The sequence below is a fragment of the Pleurodeles waltl genome, chromosome 2_2 (assembly GCF_031143425.1).
Source record: "Pleurodeles waltl isolate 20211129_DDA chromosome 2_2, aPleWal1.hap1.20221129, whole genome shotgun sequence".
In the NCBI taxonomy this organism is placed as follows: domain Eukaryota; kingdom Metazoa; phylum Chordata; class Amphibia; order Caudata; family Salamandridae; genus Pleurodeles; species Pleurodeles waltl.
In genome coordinates, this window is record NC_090439.1 from 459,151,880 (window position 1) to 459,171,811 (window position 19,932).

General features: G+C 47.3%; 1 protein-coding gene across 2 annotated transcripts in view; it reads right to left on the reverse strand.

Moving 5' to 3' along the window:
* The window catches only part of CEP192 (centrosomal protein 192), a 1,702,116-nt gene that overhangs the window by 81,834 nt on the left and 1,600,350 nt on the right, over nt 1-19,932 (reverse strand). For both annotated transcript variants that reach the window (XM_069219927.1, XM_069219928.1), the window contains one exon: nt 12,282-12,408. In XM_069219927.1, the coding sequence (XP_069076028.1) occupies nt 12,282-12,408 (127 nt within the window). The remainder of the gene's footprint in view (nt 1-12,281; nt 12,409-19,932) is intronic.

Consider the following 19,932-nt stretch of genomic DNA (forward strand, 5'->3'; position numbering starts at 1 on the left):
TGGTTACCCCGACTTTTTGCGTTTTGTTGATGCCAGTTATGACTGAAAGTGTGCTGGGACCCTGCTAACCAGGCCCCAGCACCAGTGTTCTTTCCCTAAACTGTACCTGAGTTCCGACAATTGGCACAGCCCGGACACACGGATAAGTCCCTTGTAACTGGTACCCCTGATACCAAGGGCCCTGTTGCCAGGGAAGGTCTCTAAGGGCTGCAGCATGTCTTATGCCACCCTGGGGACCCCTCACTCAGTACATGCACACTGCCTCACAGCTTGTATGTGCTGGAGGGGAGAAAATGACTAAGTCGACGTGGCACTCCCCTCAGAGTGCCATGCCCACCTCACACTGCCTGTGGCATAGGTAAGGCACCCCTCTAGCAGGCCATACAGCTCTAAGGCAGGGTGCACTATACCACAGGTGAGGGCATATGTGCATGAGCACTATGCCCCTACAGTGTCTAAGCAAACCCTTAGACATTGTAAGTGCAGGGTAGCCATAAAGAGTATATGGTCTGGGATTTTGTCAAATACAAACTCCACAGTTCCATAATGGCTACACTGAAATCTGGGAATTTTGGTATCAAACTTCTCAGCGCAATAAATGCACACTGATGCCAGTGTGGGATTTATTGTAAAATGCAACCAGAGGGCATCTTAGAGATGCCCCCTGAATACCAGTCCAAATCCTAGTGGTAGGCTGACCAGTTTCTGCAAGCCTGCCACAACTAGACAAGTTTCTGGCCACATGGGGTGAGTGCCTTTGTCACTCTGTGGCCAGGAACGAAGCCTGTACTGGGTGGAGGTGCTTCTCACCTCCTCCTGCAGGAACTGTAACACCTGGCGGTGACCTTCAAAGGCTCATGCCTTTTGTTACAGCGCCCCAGGGCATCGAAGCTAGTGGAGATGGCCGCCCCTCCGGCCACTGCCCAACTTTTGGCGGCAAGGCAGGAGAGGATAATGAGAACAACAAGGAGTCACCACCCACCAGTCAGGACAGCCCCTAAGGTGTCCTGAGCTGAGGTGACCCCTGCCTTTAGAAATCCTCCATCCTGAGTTTGGAAGATTCCCCCAATAGGATTAGGGATGCGCCCCTCTCCCATTAGGTAGGAGGCACGTAGAGGGTGTAGCCACCGGCTACTGCCACCCAGACCTAAACACACCCCTAAATTTAGTATTTAGGGGAGATATTGGGGGTTATTCTAACTTTGGAGGAGTGTTAATCCGTCCCAAAAGTGACGGTAAAGTGACGGATATACCACCAGCCGTATTACGAGTTCCATAGGATATAATGGACTCGTAATACGGCTGGTGGTAAATCCGTCACTTTTCCGTCACTTTTGGGACGGATTAACACCTCCTCCAAAGTTAGAATAACCCCCATAGTGTGCACAGAGTTCAGGGGTTCCAGAGAGGCTTGACAGAGGCAAAAATAGATAATACTTATGCTCTATTTGTGGTAGTGTGGTCGAGCAGTTAGGCTTATCAGAGGGTAGTTGTACACACAAAAACAAATAGAAGAAACACACTCAATTACTTAACTCTAGAAAAATATGTTTTGTTAATTTATTTCTAGAACCACAAGAATCAGTTTGCAGGTAAATACATGAAAAGAAAGGTACTTTGCATAGATATAATCAGGACTTTGAATGTAATCAACAATGTATACAGTTTTCTTTAAAATGGCAAAAAGCTATTTTAAAAGCGGACAGTGCAATTTTCAACAGTTCTGGGGTGTGGGGGGGGAGATTGTACAGTTTTACAGTTAATTATTCAACTTACAGTTCTTATCTCTGGGTTTTCGGTAGTCCGTTGCTGGGGGTTCAAGTTAACCCCAAAAACCCACCACCAGCAACAGAGGGCCAGTCGAGTGCCGAGGTCAAAAAGGCACCAAATTAACGTGGGCTCCTATGGAGACAGGGGGGTTCCCGGAATCCGGTCAGCCAGTAGTTAATTACCAACAACTCGGAGGGCAAACTAGGGGGGTTTAAGAGAACACAGGAGGGGCCCCAAGTAGGCACTAAACCTTCAGTGGCACTAGGACGGCCGGGTGCAGGGTGCAAATAGGGTGTCAGGTTTTCAATGCTACTCTATGAGGGGACCCCGGGGGTCAGTGAAGCTGCAGACGAGGTCCAGGGGGCTTCATGGGCAAACCACCGGCTGGGCACGGAAGAGGGCCACCTGCTGGTCGATGCTGCACCAGGGGTCAGGTTATTCAAGGACTGGGGGCAGCGGGTGCAGTGATCTTTCTGTCAGGAGCTCCCAGTAAGAGGGGTCCTCTAGATTCCCTCTGCAGGCGTCGTCTTGGAGGGTTGAAGGGATAAACCCAGGGTGGGCGCGCCTGCTCCCAATTGCCTGGGGACCCTTTCTTGCTGGTTGGACCACCCGGACACAGGCTGTGGGCGTCGGGTGCACAGCGGTCAGGACTCACGCATTCGGAGTGAGGTGGGAGTCCTTAGCTGTAGGTTTCTTTTAGACTGAGCCACTGTCCTCTGGAATTCTTGGTCCTTTTGGGTGCAGGGCAGTCCTCTGGAGCTGGCAGAGGTCGCTGGGCCCGCTCGACGTGTTGCTGGTCTTTTTGCAGGTTCTTTGAAGCAGGAGACAGGCCGGTAGGGTTGGGGCCAAAGCAGTTGTCATCTTCATTCTTCTCTGCTGGGGTTTTCAGTTTAGCAGTCCTTCTTCTTGTAGGTCGACCGGAGTCTGGTGAGCTAGGTTCAAGGAGGCCCTTAAATCCTAGATTTAGGGGCGTGTTAGGGGTCAGAGGGCAGTAGCCAGTGGCTACTGTCCCTGAGGGTGGCTACAGCCTCCTTGTGCCCTTTTCCAACCGTACTTGCCCCCAAACGTGGGTCTTTGTCCGGGGCAGTGGGCATCTCCACTAGATGGAGTGCCCTGCGGCACTCTAACCTGAGGCTTGAGCCTCTGAGGCTCACCTCCAGGTGTTGCAGTTCCTGCAGGGGGAGGTGTGAAGCACCTCCACCCAGGACAGGCTTTGTTTCTGACCACAGAGTGCACAAATACACTCACCCCATATGGTCAGAAACTTGTCTGAAGGTGGCAGGCTGGCACAGACCAGTCAGTCCTACACTAGCAGTTGGGCTAGCATAGAGGGGGCATCTCTAAGATGCCCTCTGTGTGCATTTTTCAATAAAATCCCACACTGGCATCAATGTGTGTAGGCTCTGTATATACTATCTCAAAGTGAGAGATAGTGTGCACAGAGTCCAAGGGTTCCCCTTAGAGGTTGATAGTGGCAAAATTAGATAATTCTTATGCTCTATTTTTTGTGGTAGTGCGGTCGAGCAGTAGGCTTATCAGAGGGTAGTGTTAAGCATCTGTTGTGCACACACAGGCAATAAATGAGAACACACACACAAAAAGACTTAACTGCAGGCCAAAAGTTTTTTTTATATATAATTGTCTTACTTTATTTTAGAACCACAAGATTCCAAATTCAAGTAAGTACATAAATTATAAGGTACTTGGCATAGGTAAATATGCAACTTCGAAGTAAAACAGCAATGTACACAGTTTTGGCAAAAATGGCAATAAGCTATTTTAAAAGTGGATACTGCAAAAATCAACAGTTCCTGGGGGAGGTAAGTAATAGTTAGTTTTTCAGGTAAGTAAAGCACTTACAAGTTCAGTCTCCAGGGCATAGGCAGCCCACCGTTGGGGGTTCAAGTTAACCCCAAACACCAAGCACCAGCAACACAGGGCCGGTCAGGTGCAGAGGTCAAAGTAGGGCCCGAATAGCATAGGCGCCTATGGAGACCAGGTGTGCTCCGGTTCCAGTCTGCTAGCAGGTAAGTACGGGGAGTAGACCAGGAGGGTTTTGTAGAGCCCGGGGGTGGGGTTGTTACAAACAAGCACACAAAATACACCCTCACCGGCACAGGAGCGGCCTGGTGCAGTATGTGAAGTAGGTGTTGGGTTTTGAGTTAAAGGCTATGGAGGGACCCGGGGGTCACTCTGGCAATGCAGGCAGGGCACAGGGGGACTTCTTGGGCCAGCCACCGACTGGGCAAACATGAGGGTCGTCTGCTGGTCACTCCTGCACCAGTAGTTTTTTTTTTTTCTCTGGCCTATGGGCTGCGGGTGCAGTGCTTTTTCCAGGCCTCGGGTTCTTTGTTACTGGGCAGTCGCAGTCAGGGGAAGCCTCTGGATTCTCTCTGCAGGCGTCGCTGTGGGGGTACAGGGAGGTCATATCAGGGTGTCCATGTCATTGGAGTCTCTCAGGGGTCCTCTCTGCAGTGTTGGTTCTTCTGGACATGAGCCAGGGGCGTAGGGTGCAGAGTGTTGGGGATGCACGCTTCCGGAGAGAGGCTGGAGTCCCTTTAAAGATGGTTTCTTTGCTGCTGTTTTGGACAGAGCCGCTGTCCACGGGAGTTTCTTGGTCCTTTGTTTGCAGGGCAGTCCTCCGAGTCCTCAGAGGTCGCTGTTTCCCGCTGGATGCATTGCTGTGCAGGCTCTATGAGTCTGGAGACAGGCCGGTAGGGCTCGGGCCAAGTCAGTGGTCATCTCCGTCGTCTCTGCAGGGCTTTCAGGTCAGCAGTCCTTGTTGTAGGTCATCAGGAATCTGATTTCCTGGGTTCTAGGTCGTGCTTAGGTCTGGGGGGCAGTAGCCAATGGTTACTGTCTTTGAGGGTGGCTACACCCTCTTTGTGCCTCCTTCCTGTGGGCAGGGGGGCACATCCCTAATCCTATTGGGGGGAATCCTCCAAAACAAGATGGAGGATTTTCCAATGAGGTGGTCACTTCAGCTCTGCTCGCCTTAGGCATGGACCTGGTTGAGGGGGTGACTCCTATTTGTTTTTCTCATTATCTCCCCGGACTTGCCGCCAAAAGTGGGGGCTGTGTCCGGGGGACAGGCATCTCCACTAGCTGGAGTGCCCTGGGGCATTGTAACACGAAGCCTGAGCCTTTGAGGCTCACTGCTAGGTATTACAGTTCCTGCAGCAGGGAGGTGTAAAGCATCTCCACCCAGTGCACGCTTTGTTTCTGGCCCCAGAGAGCACAAAGGCTCTCACACCCCAGGGGGTCAGAAACTCGTCTCAGTGGCAGACTGGCACCGACCAGTCAGTCCTGCTCTGAAGACTAGGGTAAAATACAGGGGGCCTCTCTGTGCATTTTTTAATAAATCCAGCACTGGCATCAGTGTGGGTTTATTATTCTGATAAGTTTGATACCAAACTTCCCAGTGTTCAGTGTAGCAATTATGGAATTGTGGAGTTTGTTTTGAAAAACTCCCAGACCATATACTTATTATGGCCACACTGTACTTACAATGTCTAAGAATAGACTTAGCCACTGTAGGGGCATATTGCTCATGCAGCTATGCCCTCATCTGTGGTATAGTGCACCCTGCCTTAGGGCTTTAAGACCTGCTAGAGGGGTGACTTACCTATGCCACAGGCAGTATTTTGTGTGCATGGCATCCTGAGGGGGATGCTATGTCGACTTTGCCTTTTTCTCCCCACCAACACACACAATCTGCAATGGCAGTGTGCATGTGTTAGGTGATGGATTTCCTAGTGTGGCACAACAAATGTTGCAGCCCTTCTAGGGTCCTTCCCTGGTCACAGGGCCCTTGGTACCACTGGTACCTTTTACAAGGGACTTAGCTTTATGCCAGGGGTGTGCCAATTGTGGAAACAATGGTACATTTTTAGTGAAAGAAAACTGGTGCTGGGGCCTGGTTAGCAGGGTCCCAGCACACTTCTTAGTCAAGTCAGCATCAATATCAGGTAAAAAGTGTGGGGGGGGGGGGGGGGTAAACCATGCCCACAGTGGCACTATCCTACACTGACCCTTCTTTGCTCCCACATACCCCACAAAGAGTTGGTCATCCACCCAGAACTCTTTTGTGCGGTCAAGGTTGAATGACAATGCTCTTTTTGAATCCAGTCGGTAGAGTCGCTCCTCTTCTTTAGAGGGATGCAGTGGAGCAAAGAAGGTGGGCAGGCTGATGTTCTGACCCATATGAAACACAGGAACATGGTGAGATACAATGGCTTAGATGAGAGTCTGCATCAAACTCACTGCCCTGGCAGATGTTATTGCGACTATGAAGGCTGTCTTGATGGTGAGCAGCCGGAGGGCACAGTTGTACATATAAGAAGCACACATAATAAATGTGAGGAACAGTTTTAGGTTCCACTGGGGTATACCAAAGGGAGTAGGAGGATACATATGTACAAGCCATTTGAGAAATCTATGTACAATAGGTGACTTGAATAACGAAGGCTGATCGGGCTGCCGAAAGAACGCCGATATGGAGGCAAGAGACCCTTTGAGAGCGCCCAATGCAGAGCCCTGCTGGGCAAGGGATAAAACAAAGAGAAGAATGCCAGAGAGAGACGCAGAAAGAGGATCAATGGACATATACTGTCTTAGTGGAGGGACATCTAGCTGCCAAAATAACTTTACAGATTTCGGGAGGAAGGTAGAAGGCTGTCGACTGTCGCTGCTCGATCTCCACGCATCAAGGCGCAGAACTGACAGGTTCGGGCGGAGAACCTTGCCCTGCTGCTGCGACAGAAGATCTTCATGAAGGAGCAGCCAGATCGGAGGATCGATGCTCATTTTCAGAAGCTCAGGATACCAGATTATTTGTGCCCAGCGCGGAGCCACGAGGATTACTTGGGCCCTGTTGTTCCTGTTCTTCTTGAGAAATCTGGACAGAAGTGGTATGGGCGGAAAGGCGTACAGGAGGCCTGAGTTGCACTCATGACTAAAAGCGTCACTGAGCAATTACCGCACTCAGAACACCAACGCGCAATACTGCGTTCTCTTCGGAGGCAAACAAATCTAACCAAGGCTCTCCCCACTGCTGAAAGTGTCCTTGTGCCACCACCTCAGAATGGAGACACCACTCAAGATCCGCTAGGCATCAACGGCTGAGTTCAACTATCCTGGCGTTCAGAGAACCTTCCAGGTGTTGAACCACCAGGGTTATGCGCCCTGCTGTTCCAGCCATGTCCAGAGATGCAAGGCCTCTTGACAAAGGGTCCACGACCCCACATTGCCCTGCTTGTTGCAGTACCACATTGTGGTGGTGCTGTCCGTGAACACCTGCATTATCTTTCCTTTGACAACAGGAAGAAACGCCTTCAATGCTAGTCGGAATGCCCGGAACTCCATTAAGTTGATATTGAGTCTGGATTCCACCTGAGACCAGAGGCCTCTGATCTCTACCTCTCCCAGATGGCCGCCCCATCCTAGAAGTGACTTATTTGTCACTATTGTAAGATATGGTTGGGGAAGGGAGAGGAGTCTGCCTCTGACCCAGTCGCAGTTCACTAACCCCCACTGTAGATCTTTCTGCAGTTCCCTCCAAGATCTGAAGCGTGTCAGTGACATTCCCCTGATGCTGTGCCCACCGGAACCTCAAGTCCAACTGCAGAGCCCTCATATGTCATCTGGTATGTTTTACCAACAGGGTGAAGAAGGCCATGAGGCCCAACATCCTCAGAGTCTGTCTCAATGAAATCCAGGATAGAGGCCGAAACATTGGAATCATAACCTGGACTCGCTGCTCGGGAGGATAGGCCTGAAACTGCACTGTGTTCAGAACAGCTCCAATGAAAGACAGCGTCTGAGACGGAGTCATGCGTGACTTCGGCACGTTTATGGGGACCCCTAGGAATGCAGTAGGTTTGCCGTAGTCTGAAGGTGGGTGACTACATCCCTGGGTGAAGAAGCCTTCAACAGCCAGTTGTCGAGGTAGGGGAAGACTGAAACCCCTAAGCCAACGCAGAAGAGCTGCGACCACCGCCATCACCTTGGTGAGCACCTGAGGGGTACTGGTAATGCCAAAGGATAGCACAGTAAACTGAAAGTACTCGTGGACTACCTTGAATCCCAAGTAGCAGGATGGTGATGTGAAAATACGCATCCTGTAAGTCCAACACTACCATCCAGTCTCCTTGGTCTAGGGCTCCCCTGAGCTCAATTCCACTGTTGTTTCGCCCCTCCTGGACTCCATGACGACTCCTGCAGTCTCAGATGACAGTATCCCCCAACCACGAGTGTTTGAGGACAAGGAAACCCAACGATGAAAGACACCCCTGCACCCATCATCCCTGCACCTTGGAGAAGAGGACCAAAGGTGCACCTACATCCCCGAGCACCCCACGTTTACAACTTACCTGTTGGTTGTCCCCAACTGGCCCCACCAGCCAGAGCCTGCAGCCTAAATCCAGAGACAAAACCCTTTTGAAATACATTAGGCACCTGATGTGTACCTCTGCACCCGGCCGCCCTAGTGCCTAGTGACCTGTTGGTGTGGTCCTGACCCTTGCCAAGTACTCACCTTAAGCCTACAAGATTGGACCTGTGATTTGTCAATAAGTGGTTCTTTGACTGTGTGGTCCTCCCATAGGTTAACATTAAAGAATGCTGAAATTGTATTAAATGTCGATTTTGGAGAAGAAAACAGGGGAATCAAAGCAAGCTACATCTCCCTGGACTCACCCAGGTGTCTAGTTTTCAGAAATGTTTGGGTTTGGTAGGTTTCCCTAGATGGTCGCCAAGCTGGGATCAAAAAGGCAGGTATCCCCCTTGCAAATAAAAGGTTGTTTTGTGATAGATAGGGAAACACCTGCGTTTTTGGTCCCAGGCTCAGCCACCATCTAGAAAAACCTACCAAACCAAGACATTTTGAAAATTAGACACTTGGAGGGTACAGGGAGATGTGGCTTACTTTGATTCCCCGTTTTCTTTCCCAGATTCCCCTGCAAACCTCAAATATAGCTAAAAGTCATCCTTTCCTCACATTTCTATGCAGAAATATTGCGAGTATCACCGTGCCAGCACAAACTTTATACCATCTCAACGTTCCTTTCGGTCTCCTGATAAAAACGATAACTCACTTGTGCACGTAGGCCAAGTGCCTGTGACAGAGATGGGCCAAAAACGTGTGGATTGCCCTATTGGACCCACTTAACACCCTAAATTTTTCATTTTATATGCTTTTAAGCTGACTCTGCTTTAGGCACCCACAACAGTGAGGTATGATTTTTATTGGGAGACCGAGGGGAATGCTGGATAGTAGGAAATGTGTACTGGAGCGGTGATCCTACACCTTTCCCACACAGAAATGAAAAGAAAAGGTAATCTTTTAGCTAAATTTGAGGTTTGCAGGGGATTCTGGGTAAGAAAACGATGGGGGATCCATGCAAGCCACACTGCCAGCCAAGTGCCAGTCCACACACACCGCCAGCCAAGAAGTGTACACAAACACCAGCAAAATGTCAGTGCGTACACACACAGCCAGCCAACCCCCCCTCCAAAGTCCATCCCCCCACCACACACATGCTTCCTGGTATGTAGTTGGTTTTCAAGCCTAAAAATATAGCTGATTATAGCTGGAAAAGGCCAAAATGTGTGTGTGTATGTGTGTATATGTGTATATGTGTGTGTGTGTGTGTGTGTGTGTGCCCGTTGAATCATGGGCAGCCTCCACCCCTACACTATTTACAGAAAATAATCCCTGGTGCCTAGAGTTCTTTCACAGCTCCTGAGGCTGTTTTTACAAAACCCAGATCCCCCTGCTGTAATCAGGCAAGGGATTTGGAGCTCGTGTGAAGAGGACGGAATGGTTCTGTCCTCCGCACACGAGCGCCGGTGCACATGAAGGAACCATTCGGTCATGCGCACCGAAGGGGCTGAAGCTGACAAACAAAAAAAAGCCATAGAGCTAACAGCCTCCCAGTGAGTACCAATGTCCACCTGCACATTTTTAACATCACACGTAGGAAAAAGTTTGGGTCAGCTTCTGATGGTAAGAACTGTGGACAGGCAGGTGTCGGTTTCATGAAAGACACCAGTGGTGGGTGGGGGTTGGGGAATGGCCTTTATTGACAAAAAAATAATCAAGTCTGGCTCTGGTAAAGAAGCCAGTGAGGAAAAGCATGGTGACAACTTACAATACAACCTTGTTCTTCTCCAAGGGGAGTTGGAGTGTTATCTTGCTTTTCTTGTGTGACATAGGCTACAAGACCTAGAATTGTGCCTTGAACCCAGACAACACAAACAGTTGTCATGAGTGTCTGAGTGATATTTGGCTACTGAACTTCTGACAAGGCTTAAACTGATTTTCTTTGAGGAGGGTTAAGAGTATAAAATCCCCAACACACTGCACTAAGGACCAGAAAAACATTTTGGAGAGCAATGAAACTGCATCACATCTGAGAGGAGAAACTATCGACCCACAGTGAAACATGCAGAAAGAGCTCAACTGATGATATGGTGCTGGGCATTTAACGGCTCCAGTGATGTCACCATGACTCCACTTTCTGCATCTAGATGGAACAAATTACTCCTACTGTAATTGAAGAGATATGTTATAACTTTTTTGATTCAGCCTAGGGCTTGGGATATTCAAGAGGAGAATTATCTGCAAGAAGAGGTATCCATCAGATCTCAATGAATTAAACTGACCATTATAAGCCATATTAGGCAGTACTAAAAACACTTCAGCCTGACACCTTTTCAGCTAACATTGTAGCTAATTGAGTAAGATGACATTTTCTTCCTGAAAAGAAAAAAAACTTGAAACAGCAACAGAAAACTTGCTTCGCTGAAATCATTTATACAGCCAGCTCTCACTGAACTCTTCAGTTGAGGAATGAATCAAACAGCCTGCTTTGCTAGGAGGATAGAATCAACTGGGTATGTGTACCCTAACTTAGTCAATGTTTTTATCCAAAGTGCAGGTACCATAGTAAAACTGCAGGAATAGTACAAGTGTATTGAAACGGATCACAACAGCAAGAACAAAAAATAGTTTACTACGTGAGGGAAAGCATGTTTCACAAAATAACTTATTTTTCTTTTTAACTATGGCTAGGAAAGCAAGCTAGTAGGAGCAAGATTGATTCCACCACTATCAACTCTGTCCTGCTGAACAGAAATTAACAGGCAGTTGATAGAGAAAAATTAAGTCAAAGAGTTAAGTAGGAGAGAAAGCCGACGTGTATTGTAATGCAAATATTATGTGCAGCGATCCATCCAACTGGCAAATGAAAATGAATGTAACTCACAAAATATAAATTAGTGGGGGAGAAATTGTATTTTATTGAGTGTTTCAGCTTCCGCGCAACAATATAATGCTGGAAGTACAACCTTTATTACTGCTAACTCAGTGTACAAAATAATAAGACATTTGTAAGTATGTATATAATATAAACAAACATTCTTAAAAAGTTCAGTATGTTCTTTACTTATTTTAGCTGTTGTGTGCATACAGTGAACTAATATGCCAGATGCTATATTGGTGAATGGCTCATAAAGTCCTTCCTAGGTGTCAAATGGCAAGGGGAAGAAGAACCACATCAATGTAAGGCCAAGTAATAATATTTCAGTGTTTGCCTGGCCTAGCTGTCCATATCAAACAACTCAGATAAAGTCCCATCTTTTGGTCGGCTGTATGTTTATTACCATACCTATGGCGTTCCTTAGCTTGCAGTGCCAAGCCCTCAGGTATTGCCCATTTCTCAACTTCCGTTTTTCATCAACAATGAGGTGGTGCTTTTGGGAGCACCCATCTAATGCTATAGCTCGTCCAGCAAGTACCAGGGAAAGATCTAAAAATGTATTACTGACATTTCCAGGTTTAGAGTGAGTATATAACCATAGGAGACCTAAGTCTGCTCTTCAGAAATCTGCTTTTGCAAGTGTTCTTTCCATATCAGCTGTCAACTTCGCCCAGAGACGAGCAATCACAGGACAATCCCAGATCATATGAGTAAATGCAGCATCTAGCAGGTTGAACCACGGGTATTTTTAGTTGAAAGAAAACTTATGCTAAGGAAAAATAAACTAAATCATTAATTTAGGTTGACAAAAGAAACTAAGCATGCAGGGCAGTGATGTGACAGGAGGAAAAATTGACTTAAGCCAAGATGTGAGTAATGAAAAGAAGATAGCAACGTGGATACATAAGAGAGCGGAATGCACACACCACAAATATTTTCAATGGTTATTTAACACTTTCAAGGTTTATTTTGTCGGATCATAGCATTTTTGACCATTGACAGGCTGCAAGGTTACTTATACTGATTACCAGAGTGAAGCAAAGATGTGAGGTAATCATTTGCATTATGAAAAGCATCAGTTGCGATGTTGAAGTAATTCTTTCAGAAGAGGATACTTGGGTAAGACCTTTAACTTCATTAAGGTATTGTACTAAAATCCTTATGGATACACAATTGTACCTTGGTGTAGTTATTAAAGAAGAGATTGCCTAAAAATACACAAAACAATGTGTGTGCAATAGACTTTCTTACCATGTGGGCAGTCACATCTTTATTCTGAAAATTGACTTTCAGCGTACTACATTCCCCAACACGAGTAGGCGGGAACCTATATAGGTTAATTGGAGTGTATACACCTCTCACTACAACTTCATTCTTCCTAAAAAAAGAAGAAAAAAAAATACAAAATTATTAGCTTGCAATTTCCTTCATTTCATGTATATGTCAAACATGGGAGTAACTGGTACTACACAATGAACAGAAATTCAATTAAGGCTCTCTTATTTGTGCTCCGAAAGCAGACAAAGTCAAGCTCCCTGTATAACACTTCCTGCAGCATGTTGTACAGATATAATCAACCACTAAAGCAGCTAGGCAAGCGGTAGAGGTGGTAAATGTAAGGAAATCTTACTTCAAGGCCCCATTTCCACAGCTATGTTGCAGCCCTCTTCCTTTTAACAAAAATATTTTCTCATTACATGTATTAGTATCCACAGGGAAATGCCAGATGAAGTTCAGTCAATAGAAGTATTTGGTCTGCACTCAACATCAATTCAGTGAAAGTTCATTTCTGGGTTCTGGACAGTGGACCACATCATCGCATTACTTCTTCTAATGCTTAGGCTCCTACTGACCTCTTCATGTGCTTGCTAAATTATATAAGCCTTTGTTGTGAAATCTTGAAACCTTAAATACAACATTTGAATTGAATGGATAGACGTTAACGCTGACCGAGACATGTGTTATGCCTCTTGGTATGTGTAGAGAAGCAGGAGTCAGAGACGGTGTGTGGATGGTGCAAACAGATAGTAACTTCTTATATGTGGAAACGTTTAGTTAAAGCTGATGTTTGAATGCAAAGCTAATATTTTGATTAAGCTGGAGGAAAACATTTCTTACCTACAGTAATGCTTTTACTGGTGGGTGTTTTATTTAACCGCTGATAGCTCACCTTGGAATACTTCCTAAGCAATGCTCTTGTGTGCTGCTGGGGAGACTCTGTGCTGCTCCATAGTACCCCTGACATGACGGAGTGAGGCCACATATTAGGACCAACCTTGAGCGATGACATCGTTTTCTTGCTGGACTCTTTCCATGCCCTCAAACAAGGCGTGCTAAACACTTGCTAGCACCAGTGTGCCAATTCCTAACTTGGAACCTCTTTTAGTTGTGAAGACTGCTACTCATCAGAATGGAGACAAGGAAGAGCAGTGAGGAATCTGTTGTTAAATAGAGTATCCACCACAAAGAAAAATACTAAAGGTAAGTTACTTGTTGTTTTGAGGGATGTTTCTAACAACAGATTCCTCACTTTTGAAAACATACCTATGCAGTACCTCCCTGAAGGAGGAAGCTTGGTGGAGTTGAGTCATACCAAAGAGCCTAATGTCCTTTTCCAGCAGACCTGATTGTCAAGGCAGAAATATGTTGTGAACGTATTCACTGACAACAATGTCAGAGCCTGGCATATATCAAGAACAGGCACTCTGCTTCTTGGCCAGTGCACAGCAGATCTTAAAGCAGAGGAATATCCACAATGAACAAGTCCTCTTCTGCACTGCCTGTCCTTTCTTTGCCCAGTAGAACACTGTAAAAGGCTGATCTCCACCTGATGGTCCTTGATATGAACAACCTAAAACTTTAAAACTAAAAGTCCAGCCAATTAAGTCTTTCCTTTCTCAATGGGTGAAGAAATGGTTTCTTACCTGTAACTCCAGTTCTCTCTTAGGGGTATTTCTATGATAGTCATAAGCACTGAATAGTTCTGCGCGCCTGTGGGGACCCCAGAGCACTGATGTGAAGCATATTCTTAAGTGCAGATACCAGCCCTTTGAAAAAGGTCTGTCAAAAACCACTTAAGAATAACACTGTGCAGCCTATGTGAACAGCTACACAGGCCAAATTGTTGAAAAGAAAGCAGCTGCATTGTAAATTCACGTTCAAACACCTATTTATTGTAGAAATGTAATAAAAAATACATTCTCATACTTTATTTACACCTCTCATGAGAATAAAACAATGCAGGGCAGTGTAGCCCATAGGCTGCCATTATACAGAATGTAAATAGAGTTGTGCCTTTAAGAAAGTAAAGTCTTCCTGTATCCCATCATGCACAGCAAAAGGCAGTTGCCTCAGTTCTTTTTGAAGGCTTGTAACCTGACATGAAGGAACAAAACATTCGCTGGAGTACCAACCTCGATACTACTATGGCAACTTTTTCTATGTCAACTCCACCGGGGAGGAGGGAGGGTTGCTTATGACTATCATGGAAATACCCCTACGAGAGAACTGGAGTTACAGGTAAGAAACCATTCCTTCTCTCGTAGGGGATTTCCATGTATAGTCATAAGCACTGAATAGACTAGCAAGCCCATCCCCATAAACGCAGTGGAGTAGACAGAATAATACTGAAAAAACATGAATCATGCAAATAAATTCTTAAGCGAGGCCTGTCCAACCTGCGCATCTGCCCTAGCGTCTGTATCAAGGCAGTAATGCTGTGTAAAGGTATGGACCGATTTCCAAGTGGCTGCCTTGCATATCTCTGCCAAAGGGATATTTCTCATTAAGGCCGCAGTAGCTGCCTTCCCTCTAGTAGAATGGGCTTTTGGCTTGCCACCAAGAGATTTGTTCGCTAACTGATAACACAACAGTATACATGAAACAATCCACCTGGATAATGATTGCTTAGACGTGCCCAACCCTGTTCTAACTGGGCCATAGTTAACAAAGAGCTGCTGTGATTTACGCAAGCATTTTGTCCTGTCCAAGTAAAATTTCAAAACCCTCTTTACATCCAGAGAATGCAGAGTTCTCTCGGCAGGGGTAGTTGGATTTTGAAAGAAAGTCGGTAATGAAATGGTTTGGTTCACATGAAAGTCGGAAACGACTTTCGGTAAAAATTTTGGATGCGTCCTCATCACTACTTTCGCAGAATGAAAGACCGGGTAGGGTTCTTGAGCGCAAAGGGCCTGGATTTCGCTGACCCTACGCGCTGATGTGATTGCAACCAGAAAGGCAGTTTTCCACATGAGATGTTGAAGTGATGCTTTATGTATTGGCTCGAACGGAGGTAGCATGAGATGCGATAGGACAACATTCAGTTCCCATGGAGGAGATGGCCTCCTAATGGGAGGGAAAACCTTTTTTAAGCCCTCCAGGAAGTCCTTGATAATTGGGATCCTAAAAAAGGAGGTTTGAGAGGGGCTCTTTCTATTTGCCGTTAGAGCCGCCAAGTGCACTTTTATTAATGTCAATTGTAAACCCGATTTTGCCAAACTTAGCAAGTATGGCAGGATAGCTTCCTCTCCACAGGATACCGGGTCAACGTTGTTGTCCAAACACCACACACAGAATCTTTTCCACTTGCATGCATAAGCCGATCGTGTGGAAGGGCGCTTTGCTTCTCTTAGGATTTCCATACAGTCCTGAGGTAGGTTCAAGTGTCCATATTGCACTAACTCAGGAGCCATGCTGCCAAACTCAACGATGAGAGGTTGGGATGAGATATCTGCCCTCTGAACTTCGTGAGAAGGTCCGGACGATGAGGCAGTCTGATGTGTGGCTTGAGTGACCGGTGCAGAAGGTCTGGAAACCACCATTGGCATGGCCATTCTGGAGCAATTAGAATCATTTTGGATTGAGCATTGGATAGCTTCTGGAGGACTGCCGGTATCAGGGGAAGCGGTGGAAAGACGTAAAGAAATGCTCCTGACCAGCTTATCCACAGGGCATTCCCCAGTGTCCCTGGATGGTAATATCTGGAGGCGAAGCTTTGGCATTTTTTGTTTTCTGGGGTTGCGAATAGGTCTATAGAGGGGGTACCCCATAGTGCGAAAATGGAACGAACGACGTCATCGTGTAATACCCATTCGTGGTTCTCGTCCATTACGCGGCTGAGAGCATCCGCTTGAACATTCTGCGTGCCCGGCAGGTGCGTTGCCATTAGCGACAGCTTCCTGGCTAGAAGCCAATGCCAGATTGTCTGAGCCTCTCTGGATAATATCCTGGACCTGGTGCCTCCTTGTTTGTTTACGTAATACATGGTGGCCACGTTGTCTGTCTGGAGGAGGAGAGTTTCAGTTTTCAGAGAAGGTAGGAAGGCCTTGAGCGCAAGATGGACTGCGCGAAGCTCCAGCAGGTTGATATGATAGAGACTCTCTCTCTGTGACCACTTGCCTTGGACTCGAAGATGATCCATGTGCGCTCCCCATCCGCGCAGCAATGCGTCTGTTACGATGGTTTGAGCTGGAGGCTGTTGATGGAAAGGAATCCCCACCAAGAGAGTGTTGGGTGAACACCACCACTTGAGGGACTGTAAGGCGTGGGGGGAAAGAAGGACTCTGCTCTCCCAATCGTCCATCAGTTGACACCATTGGTCCTCCAGGCACTCCTGTAAGGGTCTCATATGGAGGCGAGCATTGGGAACGAGGTGGATACACGACGCCATCGAGCCCAGTAGAGAGGCTATTACTCTTGCAGTGGTCTGTGGTGTTCTCTCTAGTTGCTTGCACTTTTGGATAATCGATATTAGTCGTTCCTCCGAAGGAAACACCTTTCCTTGCTTGGTATCTATAATGGCCCCTAAGTAATGCAGCCTCTGAACAGGCGTTGCTGTGGACTTGAGAAGATTGACTTGAAGACCGAGATTCTGGAGCAGTTGTTGAGTCCAGTTGAAATGTTGTTGGGCCTCTAGATATTTGGAGGCCTTTATGAGCCAATCGTCTAGATAGGGGTAGACAAATATTCAATGCTTCCTCAAATGGGTGGCTACCACCGCCATGCATTTGGAAAAAGTTCTCGGCGTTGATTTGAGGCCGAAGGGTAGAACCGCAAATTGGTAATGGCTTTTGCCGACGGTGAACCTTAGGAATTTTCGATGTTTCTTGCTCACCGGAATGTGAAAATAAGCGTCGCGAAGGTCTATCGCACAGAGCCAGTCGCCCTGACGAAGTTGCGGGTAAATTTGGTAAAAGGATAGCATCCTGAATTTCTCTTTGGAAATCCACTTGTTTGCTGTCCTTAGGTCTAGAATGGGACGAAACTCTTGTTTGTCCTTCTTTGGCACTAGAAAATACCTCGAATAAAACCCTTTCCCGTGTTGGTTGATCGGGACGGGCTCTATTGCTCTTTTTTGTAATAGAATATCTACTTCTAACTGAAGAGATTCGAGGTGGTGGCTGGCTGGTTTGGGTGGAACAGATGGCGGAGGATTGATGAATCTGAGAGCGTAACCATTTCGCACAATATTCAATACCCAGGCGTCTGATGTGATGCGTAGCCACTCGTCCAGATGATTTGAGATACTTCCCCCTACCGGAGTGGGTAACGGAGGAGAGGGAAGTGAAGATTCAGGGCTTAGACGCGGGAGCCTGGCGAGTTGCCTGAGTTTGAGGCGTGGAACGACCCCTTGTCGACTTTCGCTGTGTCGAGAAGGCCCTTGGCTGCTGCTGTTGCTGCTGTGGACGTGAGGACATCCAGTGTGGTGCCTGATACCTGTGGGTGAATAGCCTTAGCTGGTAGGGACGGAATACTTTTCGTTGTTCCTTTGGGTGTTCGATGCCTACCGCTTTTAAAGTGTCTAGCTCAGACTTCATTCTTGACATTTCGTCATCGGCATGAGAGCCGAACAAGGTGGAGCCTGAAAATGGTAAATTCTGAATCCTCTGTTGTGCCTCTGGTTTGAGAGATGTCAATCGCAACCATGCGTGTCGTCTTAAAGCTACTCCATGAGCGTAGTTATGTGCCGACAGCACCGAAGAATCAGCAGCAGCGCTTATCACCTGGTTGGAAACCATGGCACCCTCACCCACGACCTCCAAGAAATCTTCCCTTTTGTCCTTGGGTAAGTGCTCTGCAAACTGCAGCATAGAGTCCCAAAGAGCACGATCATATCTTCCTAATAAAGCAGTGGCACTGGCTGCTTTCATTGTGATGGCTGCGGTAGAGCATACTTTTTGGCCTGCAGCATCGATCTTTCTGCTCTCCTTATCAGGAGGCGAGGAGGAAGACGGTGATGTAGAGTGTAACTTCTTTGCCGCTACTATAACCACCGAGTCCGGCACCGGGTCCGATCTTAGGAATAGAGGGTCTTGCTCCGGTGGGCGATACTTTTTAATAAGTCTGGAAGGAGCAGATTTCGTTGTGGCCGGTGTCAGAAAAATATCCATTGCCGGTTCAAGAAGACCCGGAACCAATGGAAGTAAAGGTCTTGACGATGTCCTCTGGTGTAAAGTCTCAAAAATCACTGAGGTCGATGGGGCGGGTACCGCCAGCGGGATATTTAGTTTGGTCGCCCAGCGCACTAGGACCTCTTGGAAGGTACTCACGTCATCTATGGGGGACACTCTCGGGGACGGTGAGTCCGACAGGGTTAGAGAGTAGTCCCTTGTAGACGTAGAAGAATGTCTATGACGTGAATGCGAGGATCTCTGAATTGACTCATGTCACTGGTGCCGAGAGGAAGACGAACGTCTAGAGGAATGTCTGGAATGTCTTATGGATTCCGCTGGAGTCATCGGAACAGACTCTGAAGGGGGGGCCGGAAGAGGAGCCGCAGGTGTTACTGGTGTCTGCGGCGACGGCGGCTGTTGAGGATAGAGCTGAGGCGAAGCCGGAAGTAGGATGAGTGAGGCCGAGGATTCTGAAGTGGTATAAACCCTTCTAGGCCTCTTTGACTGTCGCCTCGACGTCGACACACTCCTCGACGTCGAAGTACGGTGACGGCGGGTGCCTCTTGACGTTGATTCCCCTCGTCGCTGAGATCCTCACGACGACGACCTTTCTCGACGTCGATGTGATGATGGCGACTGTCTTCGACGGTGAGCACTCTCCTTCGACGCCGATCGTCCTCGTCGCGTCGACGGCGACCTGGACCAAGATCTTCTCGACGGCGAGCTTCCACGCCGTCTCGACGGCGAAACAGCTGCCGACGTCGAGCGATGCCACTTTCTCGACGGTGAGCCGGTCCTCAACGGCGAGCATGTAGGCGCCGTTCCAGGCCTCGACGTCGATGCCCTCGACGTCGTCGGAGACCTATGCCGTTTATGAGCAGGTCTGGCAGAAGTAGCAGAGGAAACAGGGAGAGCCCTGGTAGAAGACTGACCTTCTCCTCGCTCTGTGGCAGATTGACCACTTCTTCTCCTGTCCTCTCTTGCCTGAAGTCGAATTTTCTCCCTGTCATGAAGGGTTCTTCTGGAGAAAGTTCTACAGATGTCACAGGAGTCAGGCTTGTGGCTGGATGGAAGGCAAATTATACAGACCTGGTGTGGATCTGTTTTAGCCTTTTTTCTGCCACAAGAAGGACATTTATCAAAAAGTGAAGGCATTCTAAAATAGAAAAACCTTAAATTTCTGTCAGAATTTGACAGAAAAGGTTAGCAAATGTTCACTCAATATTAAAAACGTCGAGTGAAATTGAAATTCAAAAGGTTTTAATTGAATTTTATGTCAAAAAAGCTTTGTGAAGTAGAGCTCAATGCTTCAGGGTCCTGTCAGAAGGAGCCGGAAAAAAGAACTGAGGCAACTGCCTTTTGCTGTGCATGATGGGATACAGGAAGACTTTACTTTCTTAAAGGCACAGCTCTATTTACATTCTGTATAATGGCAGCCTATGCACTACACTGCCCTGCATTGTTTTATTCTCATGAGAGGTGTAAATAAAGTATGAGAATGTATTTTTTAT